General features: G+C 34.6%; 1 protein-coding gene and 1 long non-coding RNA gene across 2 annotated transcripts in view; both read right to left on the minus strand.

The window, feature by feature from the left end:
• Nucleotides 1–253: 253 nt before the first annotated feature.
• Nucleotides 254–1411, minus strand: LOC111698262 (uncharacterized). Its single transcript, XR_002764497.1, has 3 exons — nt 1323–1411; nt 628–683; nt 254–362 (listed from the first exon to the last, which is right to left on the minus strand). It is a non-coding gene; the product is annotated as an uncharacterized LOC111698262 (long non-coding RNA).
• A 1227-nt stretch (nt 1412–2638) lies between these two features.
• LOC111698264 (probable ATP-dependent RNA helicase YTHDC2) overlaps nt 2639–14349 on the minus strand; it is a 28640-nt gene continuing 16929 nt past the window's right edge. The window contains exons 24-35 of the mRNA XM_023468551.1: nt 13727–13857; nt 13336–13432; nt 12246–12431; nt 10295–10374; nt 9529–9625; nt 9005–9096; nt 7470–7707; nt 6397–6468; nt 5788–5853; nt 4110–4175; nt 3817–3882; nt 2639–2931 (exon numbers count right to left, since the gene is read on the minus strand). Coding sequence (XP_023324319.1) covers nt 2878–2931; nt 3817–3882; nt 4110–4175; nt 5788–5853; nt 6397–6468; nt 7470–7707; nt 9005–9096; nt 9529–9625; nt 10295–10374; nt 12246–12431; nt 13336–13432; nt 13727–13857 — 1245 coding nt within the window. The 3' untranslated portion in view covers nt 2639–2877. The remainder of the gene's footprint in view (nt 2932–3816; nt 3883–4109; nt 4176–5787; nt 5854–6396; nt 6469–7469; nt 7708–9004; nt 9097–9528; nt 9626–10294; nt 10375–12245; nt 12432–13335; nt 13433–13726; nt 13858–14349) is intronic.

Genomic DNA, 14349 nt, shown 5'->3' on the forward strand with positions numbered 1-14349 from the left:
TAGCGCTTTCCAAAGGGACTTACAGTTCAAAAGTTTCCACCTCCCCGCAAACTTCTTTACAACAATATAAAATGATGATGTTCCCAGTTATTAGATTATCAGCAAATATTCAACGTTTATCAGGAAATCAGAGAAAATTCTTTAGAACAGGATTTAGAGAATATTTGATGGAAGAAAAAAAAGTTTAAATATGAACCATTCTTTATTGCAATTTATAGCCTAACATTTATGGGAGTTTTTAGGAACAATTATTAAGTTACTTTTGCCTTTTTAACTTAATAACACTTGGCTTGAATTTCTTAAATACTCTGTAGGACTTTACAGTCTCCTCTCCTCCCCAGTTTCATCAACGTTCAGAGTTACTTGTGAAAAAAAAGACTTGAAAGAAATCAGTGTTTAGTGATAACTTTTAAAGGGACAGACCGGCTATGCAGTGTTGTGCACAAATTCTTTAAACCAGAATATTTGAACAATTTGTTTTAAAACCAGAATATCTGAACACCTTGTTATAAAACTAGAATACCTGAACACTTTGTAATAAAAGCAGAATCATAGATATATAAAAATAACAGATAGGACACTAGATGTCGTCTTTTAAAGATTTAGAAGTATTTTGTTCACAATAACCCTGAGGCAGAAGCCTAAAGAAGTTATTAGTCGACGTAAACAGGCTCTCTCTCTGTCTTGTAATTTGAGTTCTGTTATTTTGATTGGTCTATGACCAGACTATTTGAAACCTTGTTATAAAACCAGATTATTTGAACATTTTGTTATAAAACCAGAATATCTGAACACCTTGTTATAAAATCAGTTTATTTGAACTCCTTATTATAAAACCAGAATATCTGAACACCTTGTAATAAAACCAGATTATTTAAAACCTTGCTATGAGACCAGAATATCTGAACACCTTGTTATAAAATCAGAATATCGGAACACCTTTGTTATAAAATCAGAATATCTGAACAGTGAATACCTTGTTATAAAACCAGATTATTTGAACTCCTTATTATCAAATCAGAATATATGAACACCTTGTAATAAAACCAGACTATTTAAAACCTTGCTATGAAACCAAAATATCTGGACACCTTGTTATAAAGCCAGATTATATGAACTCCTTATTATAAAACCAAAATATCTGAACACCTTGTAATAAAACCGATTATATGAACTCCTTGTTATAAAACCAGAATATTAGAAAACCTAGTTATAAAACCAGAATATCAGAACACCTTGTTATTAAACCAAAATATCAGATCACCTTGTTATAAAACCAGAATATCAGAACACCTTATTATAAAACCAGAATATCAGAACACCTTGTTATAAAACCAGAATATCTGAACACCGTGTTTATTTAACCGAGAGCGGTAAACAGTGGAAAGAAAGGTTCCCTAGAAGACCTGAGAGCTAGAACGGTTTAAATTCTACTGTTGCATTCCCGCAATCCTTGGTTCTTTCTTCCAGTATCTCAGATCCTCGTATATCCGTGGATTATATCTACAGATCCGTAGGTTCTACGTAGTCAATATCAGGATGAAGACTCTACGGAGTCGCCTTGAGGTTAATCATTATTTACCTTTAGAATTCTGTACAATCCGTTCAGAAAACATCTTCGACTCAGTATTTCTTATGATAATTCATTTAGAACAAATCAGCATTTTGATTTTAACAAACGTTTTTATTTATATCAGTAATCTTATACAGTTAAACCCTAAATGAGCCATACATCGAAATAATTTATCAAATGTTGTTTTGACAATGTTTCAATAGGTTTTATGATATTTTACTTAAATATCAGTAATTGCGAAAATAAAAAAATAGCCATAAATATGTGGGAAAAGGTTTTAAGAGCTCCATATAATCATTTAATTAAAAAAACTAAATATCTGCAACATTCCATTATCAGAAAGTGAAAAATACGACATTTGATGAATCATTTCGATGAAATTAATATTTAGGGTTTAACTGTACAACATGCATAATTGTAGATCTGCAGCTGCATATAAATGCATGATTACACAGCGTAAATAGATCTTAACAACCCATTCCACCTTAGTTATAATACATCCAGTCCCTCCTTAGTTCTACATACATTGGCACCAAGGAGAAAAGTAAACTGAAGAGACCCTAAAGAGCAAAAAAAAACCTTTCGTTTTCTGATAAGTTTATCCTGCAAAGGTTTAGGGAGAGGTTAATGTCACATCAAATTCTGTGTAATACTAAAGCGCTAGTACTAAATCATTCTTAGATAATAGAAATTTAAATCTTGATGGGTTACATTCACTTCATTTTTAAGAACAATCCCTTTAAACCGGGGTTTCACTGGAAGTAAAGACAGGAAATTGAACTGCAATAAAAATGTTAATTCCGGAGAATTTCGAATTTGTTCCAGGGGTTGGAGGGGGGAGAAACATATTAATTGATTAAATGAAGGGATTACTTAATTATTTACTGAAATAGATACTATTTAGAATTTGAAAGATACTTAATATTTATGTTGGAATAATACCACGAAATTTATAATTGATTAAAAGCAGGAGAAAATTTGGATAAAGATTATTTTTGATTTACTAAATTCGAATTGAAATTTTTGTTAGCTTGGTTTCAATTTTAAACTTAATCAAATGTTAAGTTAGGTTCTAAAGATTTATTTCACTCAGAAAAAGTCATACACCAATATTAAACAAATTTTGTAATGAGGTGTAAAAAAAAAAAATGAAAAATCTAGAATTTACAATTGAAAACACGTGAACTAGATAGAATTTTCCGAAACAAACAAAAAAATGAAAGACAAAAGATTAATATTTACAATTTTCTGCTAAAAAATGGTCAAAATTTGGCTAAAAAATTTACATTTAAAAATAAAACTGACTAATTTCTCCTCAAGTATTTTCCTCGTCGTGCCCCCCGCCCTGCACCAGGCACCTTGGAAAACAACAAAATTTTATTCTGAAAGGAACTGTCGACGTAGTTTCAGGTGACTCTGAATTTAAAAAGTATGACATGGCCCATTCACAATGGTATCTACGTCTATCTGAACAACTATGAGGGAGACAACTACGTCATGTTTTTTTTCCGGAAAAGTTTTAAAATTGTCTTCTTTGTCCCTTCTGGTTAAATGCGCAACCCACACTTGAAAATATATATTTACAGACAGAACATTAGAATGTGTCATGCATCCTCGATCGGACAAAGGTTTAAATGGTACTATTGTGAATCAGGCATGTTCTTAAAAACAAATGTGAAATGTTAAAGATTAGCCTAATTAGAACCCAGCTTTGCCTGCAAACTAATCTTTCTTTATTAAAGTCAAACCACTCAACTTACTAATCTTAAACCAAGCTACAAACATTCATAAAACGCGGCCCAAACGGAAGGTTGTATTCAGTATTTCGAGGCTTGAAACGGAGCTTAATAAGATCCGGTTTTTGGCGGTTCGGAGACGCGGTTAATTTTTTTTAAAATTCGGCCTCAGTAGTTCTTCCCGAGTTTCCAATCAAAATGTCAGACATATATCACTCAAAAAATCAAACAGACAGACAAAGGTTACTACTTCATATTTGGTGGTAGACAATTATATCAATATAGTGAAGACGGCTTTCGATTTAAATTTGGAGTTAAATACACGCTTTTAAACAGCATGGATACACAAAACACGGATACAAAGTGAAACTTTCAATTAAAAAAGCTTCTCTTTAATTCCTTGTCCACTGTAATTCAAATAAAGCTTGTTAACAATTAAAACTTAAATAAAAAAGTCGTCTTCATTATATGTGCATAAAAAGACGGATAAAGTAATACATTTCTCACCATAGGGTTATGTTGTGTTAGGAACGGTCTAGCTGCGTCTGCAGATATTTCCGTAATATCTTTCCACTACAACAAAACAGATTAGATACAGGATATCCCACGAAATATATAACATAAACTATAACTTTTCAACAGATTTTGAGCAATCAATTTTCAATATGCAGGATACAAGACATAACATAATTATAAAGAAAATTACATTTAAATACAAATAAAAAGATAATCTTCATGTAAACAGTCAATAATATGAAAAACCTTGAATGAAAAATAAAATATCTATCAATATAATCTACCTGCTGCAGTTCTGGAGTTGACAGCAATGGACCAAGATGGTTTAAATCCAAGGGTTGTCTACTCAGCTAGAAAATAATATGTTATCACGGGGTCCCCATATTCAAGAGCCCCTGTTTGATCCTGGTATCCTAAGGGACCTTGGGTGATCCTTGTAATTAAAGGATTCCCTTTGGTTTCCTGTATATTATTATTAGTGCTATCCTCCTATGCTCTAGTGCTATCCTACATGATATCTTCCATGCTATCCTAATTGCTATCCTACGTGCTATTCTATTTGCTATCCTATATGCTTTACGTGCTATTCTAATTGCTATCTTCCGTACTATCGTTATTGACATCCTAATTGCTATCCTTAAAGGGAGTGTACGCGAAAAATGAAAGGGGGTATAGGCTTAATGCGATAAAAAAGCGCTTTTGATCGCCACTAATCTTACTTCTATCTGTTGCGTCTATAAGGAGAAAATTGTTAAAGACGTCTCATACCGAATAACATGGCGTCCATACAAATTGCGAAAATTGCAACATACGACTTAGACCGTAAAAATATCAATTCAATTTCAAACAAATCATTCAGATATTACAACCTATAGTCATCGATTATCTTTCGCCACATTTATATATAGCTGATTTTTCATAATATGTTTTAATCGTTATGATCTGAGAGTTACTTATAAAAATGTTTATTCCTGTTTCAAGGATTTTTGGTAATGAAGACGACATTTCCATATTTTCCAGGAATGTTCGAAAACAAGTTGTAAGCTAAATATTAATTTAAAAAACAAAATCAAAACTAGTATGAAATATTAAATACATATACAAATGTGGCGAAAGATAATCGATGACTATAGGTTGTAATATTTGAATGATTTGTTTGATATTAATTTGATTTTTTTACGGTCTAAGTAGTATGATCCAACTTCCTCAATTTGTATGGGCGCTACGCTCTTCGGTATGAGACGTCTTTATCAATTTTCTCCTTATAGACGCAACAGATAGAAGTAAGATTAGTAGCGATCAAAGGCGCTTTTTTATCGCATTAAGCCTATAACCCCTTTCATTTTTCGCGAACACTCCCTTTAATGTTATCCTAATTGCTATTCTACGTGATATCATCCATGCTATCCTAATTGCTATCCTACATGCTATCCTACATGCTTTCCAACGTGCTATCTTCCAAGCTATTCTAATTGCTATCCTACATGCTATCCTACATGCTTTACGTGCTATCTTCCAAGCTATTCTACATGCTATCCTACATGCTATCCTACATGCTTTCCAACGTGCTATCTTCCAAGCTATTCTAATTGCTATCCTACATGCTATCCTACATGCTTTCCAACGTGCTATCTTCCAAGCTATTCTACATGCTATCCTACATGCTATCCTACATGCTATCCTACATGCTATCTTCCAAGCTATTCATTGCTATCCTACATGCTATCTTATTTTTATCCGACACGCTATCCTAGGTGCTATTCTATACGCTATCCTTCATGCAATCTTATTGCTATCCTACAAACTATCTCATTTCTATCCTATCCTACATCCTATCTACGTCCTTTCAGACGTTCTATCATACGTCTTATTATACGTCCTATCATACGTCATATCATACGTCCTATCATACTTCCTATCATACGTCCTACCTACATCACACAGTTCCTTATTTGAACTCACCCACTCAATCCGTTGTCCAACTCTGTTTCCTTCACTCACTCTTTGTCCAAAGACAGCTGCAGAGCCCTAAATATGATCGTTTATTAGACAACTCCAATAAAAGTATGATAAACAAAAACTAAATCTAGGGGGTGGCCAAATATGTGCTAAGTGCAATTTTTTAGCCCCCCCCCCCCTAGGAGCTCCTAGAGGGGGAGGTTGTGTCTCAAACCTTTATTTAATGTGTTCCATCCTATATTTGATTGTTCCAACCTGGATTTACTGTGTCTCAATCTGTACTTGATGAGTTCCAACCTGTATTTAATGTGTTTCAACCTGTATTTGATATGTTCCAACCTGTATTTAATGTGTTCCGACCTATATTTGATGTGTTCCAACCTATATTTGATGTGTTCCAACCTATATTTGATGTGTTCCAACCTATATTTGATGTGTTTCCATCTATATTTGATGTGTTTCAACCTATATTTGATATGTTCAAACCTATATTTGATGTGTTCCAACCTGTATATGATATGTTCCAACCTATATTTGATATGTTCCAACCTATATTTGATATGTTCCAACCTATATTCGATGTGTTGCAACCTGTATATGATGTGTTCCCACCTGTATTTGATGTGTTCCAGTGATGTTGAATAGAACTACAACACTTCTACCCTGCTGAATTGAAACCAGAATCTGTAAAATATTTAATTTATTCTGACAGATTTATTTTCCTAATTTCTCTTTTCTGTGTTAAAATATTTCTTAAAGGGACTGTAAGCGCAATTTTAGTGACCCTTCATGCAAAGATAGCAATGGCCCATTTACAACGGTACCCTTGAAACCGTAATTGAGTGTTTATTTTTGTGAATTTCTCCATTGTTTCTTTTACGCAGGAAATGCACATAACTTTTTTGCAGAAAAACCACAATTGAAAATAAACAGTTTGAACAAAAACATGAAAATCTAATTCCTTCTTTATCAGACAAAGCTTTGTAAATTGGGTATTCCCATCTCTGTATGGTGGGTCACTTGAAATTGCCCTTACAGTCCCTTTATATGAAATCTCTTGATTTAAGATGCATTTATTATTCATCAGACTAATATTTAGGAACCAGATTGTTCAGAAAATATAAAAGAACAGTTTAAAAATTTAACATGGTAGTTCCGGTATAATATCTTATGTCAGTGTTACAATTACAATTACACCGTACAAACTGAAATAGTAACACACTAACAAAAACAAACAAAACAAAAACTCACAGCCAAACCTACAAACTGACACAGTAACACACAAACAAAAACAAACAAAACTAAAAAATTACAAACTGACAAGTGACTGCCACACTGACAACCGGGAACACTAGAACCCAGGAAATCCGGAAAATTGACAAACTGGCCTACTCGGACAAACTGGGACACTTGAACCCAGGACAACAGACAAACTAGGAACTATAACCCGGGAACCCAGGACAACAGACAAACTGGCAAAATGGAAAACAAGAACCCAGAACCCCCCCCCCCCAAAAAAAAAGAAAAAAAAAAGAAAACTGACTAACTGACCCATTCTGATAAACAGGACACTAGAACCCAGGAAAACTGACAAACTGACTCACTCTGACCAACTAACACACTATAACACAGGAAAACTGAAATTGGAAAAGAAAAACAGACAAAAGGACACACTGTTTACTTACCCGTCTCTCTACAGCAGGAGAAAAAGACCAAACTGCTGTGTTACCATGAGACATGGCAGACTCCAGGGCATTGAGGCTGCCAGGACTAGGTCGAACCAGGAAATATGTGGTTGGAAGGTTGGGTGGGGGTCTCAACATAGGCGGGACATCAAGGCCTCTTGAGGGGGGTGGAATATCTTGAAGTCTTGGCTCAGCATCATTTAGATGAACCTTACTCAGTGCTTCAGCTAACCGATTCCTGAAGAGTTCAAGGGGTTATAATAACATTCCTGAAGAGTTCAAGGGTTCCTAATAAGATTCCTGAAGAGTTCAAGGGTTCGTATAAGATTCCAGAAGAGTTCAAGGGTTCAAATAAGATTCCTGAAAGTTCAAGGGTTCATATAAGATTACTGAAGAGTTCAAGGGTTCATAATAAGATTCCTATAGAGTTCAAGGGTTCATAATAAAATTCCTGGAGAGTTCAAGGGTTCATATAAGATTCCTGAAGAGTTCAAGGGTTCATATAAGATTACTGAAGAGTTCTATTAAGATTCCTGAAAAGTTCAAGGGTTCATAATAGATTTCCTGAAGAGTTCAAGGGTTCATTTAAGATTCCCGAAGAGTTCAAGGGTTCATAATAGAATTCCTGAAGAGTTCAAGGGTTCATTTAAGATTCCTGAAGAGTTCAAGGGTTGATATAAGATTACTGAAGAGTTCAAGAGTTTAAATAAGATTCCTGAAGAGTTCAAGGGTTCATATAAGATTCCTGAAGAATTCAAAGGTTCATATAAGATTACTGAAGAGGGCTTCTTAATAAGATTACTGAAGAGTTCAAGGGTTCATAATATGATTCCTGAAGAGTTCACGGGTTCATTAAAGATTCATGAAGAGTTCAAGGGTTCATAATAAGATTCTCAAAATCAATTATTTCCAATAATTCTTAAGCAGTGGCATCTCCCCTTAACAATATCTTTTTTATAATCAAAGTTACTCAGCATTTAACGATTAAAATGAAATTGTGTCATGCGCCGTGCTCAACCTTGGGTAACAAAGTTCGTGGATATTTAAATTTAACCGTTTAAACACACGAGGGTCATTTTCTTTGAAGCAAAGAGACCAGGCTTGGGCACATAGATCAAGACTGCTAATTTAACGGATAACTTTAAGTAGACTGATTGGCACAGGCAACGGCAGATACTTCTGTTAGTAATAATAATCCCAAAGATCCTACCTGTGAGTAGTGCTGTGCCTTCAGTTAGTTCGTTATTTGCCAATATTTCCTCTCAGGGTCAAAATTTGGCATAATGTACAAAGAGAAAATGTCTTGAAAATTTTATTCTATTTTTAACATTTGTTTCTCTTACAATGTCAAATTTTGACCGTAGCAGAAGATATATTGCAAATAACGACCCAGATACGTACGAGTTGTAACTATCGTTTTTATCGTTTTTCCATTTTTTTATTTTTTTTTAGGATAAAGAATTAAGATATTGCAAAATTTAACAAAAGTAAACTTTAACATAATACAATCGATCCGTAATGGTTTACGACACTACCTGTACGGTTGTTGGCTGATAAGACCCTGTTGTTGATCCTCCAGCTGTAGAACCTCACCAACAGCCGCCACAACAATATTGTCAACTATCTCCTTAAACACCCGATCATTCAAAACTAAACTTTAAAGGAACTGAAGACGTTAATTTTAGACCCTAAGTTAGAACAATGGAGTCAGTTTAGAAAGTTAGACAAATCAGTTAATTGTCCCAATTGAAGCCATTTGAAAAATTGAAGCTAATTATGTCATAAAAGTCAGCTGCAAGTCACTTTTTAGATAAGGTCCAGCATTAAAAATAATCCGAGTTTTAAAATCATAAACATTGATATCTTTTTTATATTTAATCAGGCAAATCTTTCAATGGTTACTATTGTAAATTGGACATTGCCATCTTTGCATGGAGGGTCACTTGTAATTACACTTACAGTCCCTTTAACATAATCTTACTTAGAAGAGTGAATGTACAGTGTACATTAGAGGGGGATGGAGACAAAGCACTGTCCTCAATGTTGATTTTTAACAAACCTGTGCTGCATCATATTTATGAGAGAGTGTTCTGTGCCAGAGCAGAGTCCATTTCTGTCTTAACTGTAGTAGACGCTGGGCATACGAAGAGGTTGTTCTACAATATATATCAAACTGTTCTAAACTCATTAATCAAATCTGGATTAAATTGTTCTATTAAATATCCGATCCTTATACAATATATATCAAACTGTTCTATAACTCATTAATCAAATCTGGATTAAATTGTTCTATTAAATATCCGATCCTTCTACAATATATATCAAACTGTTCTATACTCATTAATCAAATCTGGATTAAATTGTTCTATTAAATATCCGATCCTTCTACAATATATATCAAACTGTTCTATACTCATTAATCAAATCTGGATTAAATTGTTCTATTAAATATCCGATCCTTCTTGCACCAACAAAAAAATAGTTTAACCCTCTTTGTACAAAACTTAGATTAACTAATTAGTAAACATTCTTCGTACTTAGTTCAACTACTTACAGCTGGTCATAAATTCCGACCACAGTTTAATATTACAAAGGACAGAACATTTTAGTTTTGATTTCTTTTAAAATATGACAGATAAATTTAATTCATTCTGAAAATTTCTGAAATGCGATCAAGGAGGGTGAAAATATGCCACCATCTGTTTTTCATGGATTAAGCGCTAAATCGCTTCAAAAAGGAAATTGATTAAGAGTGCTGTGGATTATCTCCATCACAAACTAGAGTTAAGACCTCTATTGTTTAATGTTGTATATATATATCTGACCTGAAGGAGACCCAAGGATCAAGGTTTACTATTATAGAATCCTGGAGATCATGATCTTCCTCTTCAGAATCACTAGTCTCCTGATAAATTATGGTCGATTGATTAAATTACCCTAATCAGTTATAATCAATTGTCTAGATCATCCTAATCAATTATTATCAATTATTAAAATCAGCCTGAGTAATTAGTATCAATTGTTTAAATAAACTTAAATAAATGCTTTCCAATCCCACCCTTATCAGTTCCACTCCACCCTTAAATCAGTTCCACCCCACCCTTTCTCAGTTCCACCATACCCTTACTCCTGTCAACATGTATACATATACTGACTGCAGTACAATCTGTCAGCTGAATCAGTTGAATTACACCTTATAGTTATTATGGAACTCAGACAATGGATCCTAGACTTGTATCATCAGTGCTCTCTATCAGGCCTAGATGATACACTAAACCTGTGGTATAGGGGAAGTCGGGAGTTTTTCATACTCACAAATTCTCCTCTTCCCTTGTCCAGGGATTCTCCATCATCAGGATGGAACCAGGAGAAACAAAATAAACAAACTTAGAATCGAAACCTGCGGAGAAAGATAAAGAGAAGAAAAGAAATCATGAGGCCTGTAAATGGAACCCCCTCTGAGCAGTTTCTTCAGCAGTTCCTGACCTTAGAGCAGGTTCCTGTACAGCCGAAGCCCCTAGAGTGGTCCTATCCAAGGAAAGAACCAGCAGGGAAGGTTTCAGCCAGTTAGGATCCAAAAGAACAGGTGCAGGTCGAGGAGGAACACTTAGAGCAGTTTCTGATAGCGCAGGAACCCTTAGAGCGGGTTCTACTGGATTAGGAACCCATAGAGGAAATCTTCCAGGATCCAGAGATCTGAGACCAGTTTTCCCTAGAGCTTTCAGAACCCACAGAGCAGGTTTCAGTAAAGAAGGACCAAGTTTCTCAAAACTAAAAACCCCTGATGCAGGTTCCTCTACAGTTGGAGCCCCTGGTGATGATTCTTCTACAGTAGGGGCCCCTGGTGCAGGTTCCTCTACAGTAGAAGCCCCTAATGCAGGTTCCTCTACAGTAGGCCTGGTGAAGGTTCCTCCGTTGTAGGAGACCCTAAAGTGCAGGTTCCCCAAATCAAGGAGTACTATCTAGTGCTTCTTGCACAGAAACTTTCCCATCCTGTGATGTGGGCTTCCCGAGGGAATCTCTAATCCCTCAGTTGGATGGATCAGTTCCCTCCCCAAAAACCAAACCCTATCTTTCTTTGTTTAATAGACTGTGAAAATATATATATAAATGTAAAATGCCCTACAAGTATATTTAGTATATACATATTTTTAAACCAATAATGTTTTATGGCATAATTTTACAAAATAAACATTTAGACCTAAAAAAAATTATAATCAATTGTTAAAATTATCCTGATCAATCAATATTGATTGTTTAGATCATCCTGATCAATTATTATCAATTGTCAACATCATCCTGATCAATTATTAACAATTGTCAAAATCATCCTGATCAATTATTATCAATGGTCAAAATTATCCTGATCAATAAAATTATTGATATCATTCTGATCGATTAAATTATTGATATCATCCTGATCAATTAAATTATTGATATCATTCTGATCAATTAAATTATTGATATCATCCTGATCAATTAAATTATTGATATCATCCTGATCAATTAAATTATTGATATCATCCTGATCAATTAAATTATTGATATCATCCTGATCAATTAAATTATTGATATCATCCTGATTGATTAAATTATTGATATCATCCTGATCAATTAAATTATTGATATCATCCTGATCAATTAAATTATTGATATCATCCTGATCGATTAAATTATTGATATCATCCTGATCGATTATTATCAATTGTTAAATCAACTCAAATAAATTCTCCTGATTAATTGTTTAGTCCCTTCATCAGCAAAATTCATTCTCACCTCTATATACTGATTGACCTGACCCGTCCTCTCTCCTGTCTCCCACACGCTGGCCGGTAGCCGGGACGGGCCGCAGAGTAGTCCAACACAGGCCGGGGTGATGAATGACACGCCACGGATATAGGTTGTGCGCCCAACACGTGTCATCTCGGTGAATATTAACCAATCAGAAGGTAGGCCACGAGTCTGTACATTAGTACTTAGAAAGCTGGTTATCTATCTATATAGAAAGAAGTAATCTCTGTTTAACTTTGACCGATTGTAACTCAGAAATTTTAATTGAGGAACTCTGTAGAACCTCGGGTATGTTCTCAGCTAGGTTTAAAAGTCCTAAATTTAATCTTATAAGGAAAACGTAGTTTCAAGGCAAAGCTGGGTTCCCAAGCTAGTGTTTTATATATGTTCCGTACTTCCCCCCCCCCCTCCTCTGAAAAAGCGCAACCATCATTGACTATCTATCTATTAATAATTTGAGCTGGGAAATTTTGTGCGGAATGCTCATAATCCCGATGGCGTGATCCCCATATCCACAGTGAGCACTATTAATTTGAGAATCAATGCTTAACCTCTTAATTTCAGTTATTCTTGTAGGGTAAAATTATTCTTTGGGATATTAAATAAAGATCAAATTCATCTGCAGATTAACAAAAGATCAAGATCAAGCATTGATCTTGATATCCAGAATTCAAATTTCCCAGCTTACAAGGCCGGGGTGGCTCTGTTTAAGCAGTAGGGTTAGGGGCAGTAGAGGGGGGGGGGATAGTCTTCCTGCCCCCCCCCCTCTCTGGCTTAAATCCTGTGTACGCGCCTGGGCAGGGGCAAAGAAGAAGAAAGAGAAGGGGGCTGGATAATTTACAAATTAGACCGCAGTAAAAATCATTTATAAAACTTACAATGGCAAATGACGATGGATGATCTTAACATATTAAGAAAAACAGTGTTTAGAGAAAGAGTTTAGACAAAGTTATTTATTTTCTTACAAATATATATTTTTTTTATTTTCACCTGTATTCAAAGGTTTCATAATCATCAAAATTTTTTGAAAAAGTAAATTCTTTTAAAATATAAGTTTTCTAAAATAATAATGTTCCTTTATTTGTTTATTTAGATCTGAGCAAACACTCCCAGGATGGATTTTAACCTTACTCTCACGACTAGTTCTCAGCTGCCGGGCATCTCGGTCATACCTGGAATACAATTTATTCCATTATAGGGTGTCAGGTATTTTCCCAATGGCGACTTAACAGTGACAATTTCCGAAGTAGCAACTTACAAATTTCCCATACGGTAACTTCCTAAAGGTTAGGTTAGGTCTTTTGAGGCTAGGATGGGCTACCTGGGAAGTTGCCTTTGGGGAAAGAAGTACCTAACATCCATTAAAGGGACTGTGCAGTTTATTTCATGTTTCTGATAAACCATGATAAAAAAAATTGCTTGTCCCGTAAATATTTGCCTTAGTAAATAATAAGTTTTAAATCTACCTGGCAAGGTTTGGATAAAGGCCTGCCACAATGCAGGATTTAACAACGGACCAGTTTCCACTGTTGGAGTTGTAGCGTCCCGTTCCTCCACTGCAGGGTATAAACCTACTCTGCTTTAAATGGTTTAAAACCTGAAGAAAAAACTTTTTAGATTAAAACATTATTAATGAAAGTAGAACTGGATAATTGAATACACATAAACATGGAAACAAAGAGAAGCTGTAAATTAATAGCTTCTCTTTGTTTACTTGTAAACTTGTAATTGGAAAAGAGCTTGTAAGAAATCAAAACTTTAATAGAAAAGTCTTCATTGTATTGATATAAACGCCGACCACTGTATCATTAATTAATACAGATTCTTGATGCTTGATTTTAAAATACAGTTTGACCCATGAAACTGCGGGCTCAGAACTAAACTTTAAAATGGATCAAGTTGTTTAAACACCACTATGTTGCTACCAATACTTAGTTCGAAGTAAAACAAGTCCGAGTAGAATTCTAAACTGTGGAAAAGGAAGACGATATTTATAGTATTTGTGTGTGTTTATTGTTATAAAGGGACCAGTAGCTTGACAATTATCTTGTTAAGTAAAATGAGTCTGTGTACACTACACAATGTCAGT

The sequence above is a fragment of the Eurytemora carolleeae genome, unplaced genomic scaffold (assembly GCF_000591075.1).
Source record: "Eurytemora carolleeae unplaced genomic scaffold, Eaff_2.0 scaffold301, whole genome shotgun sequence".
Taxonomy (NCBI): Eukaryota; Metazoa; Arthropoda; class Copepoda; order Calanoida; family Temoridae; genus Eurytemora; species Eurytemora carolleeae.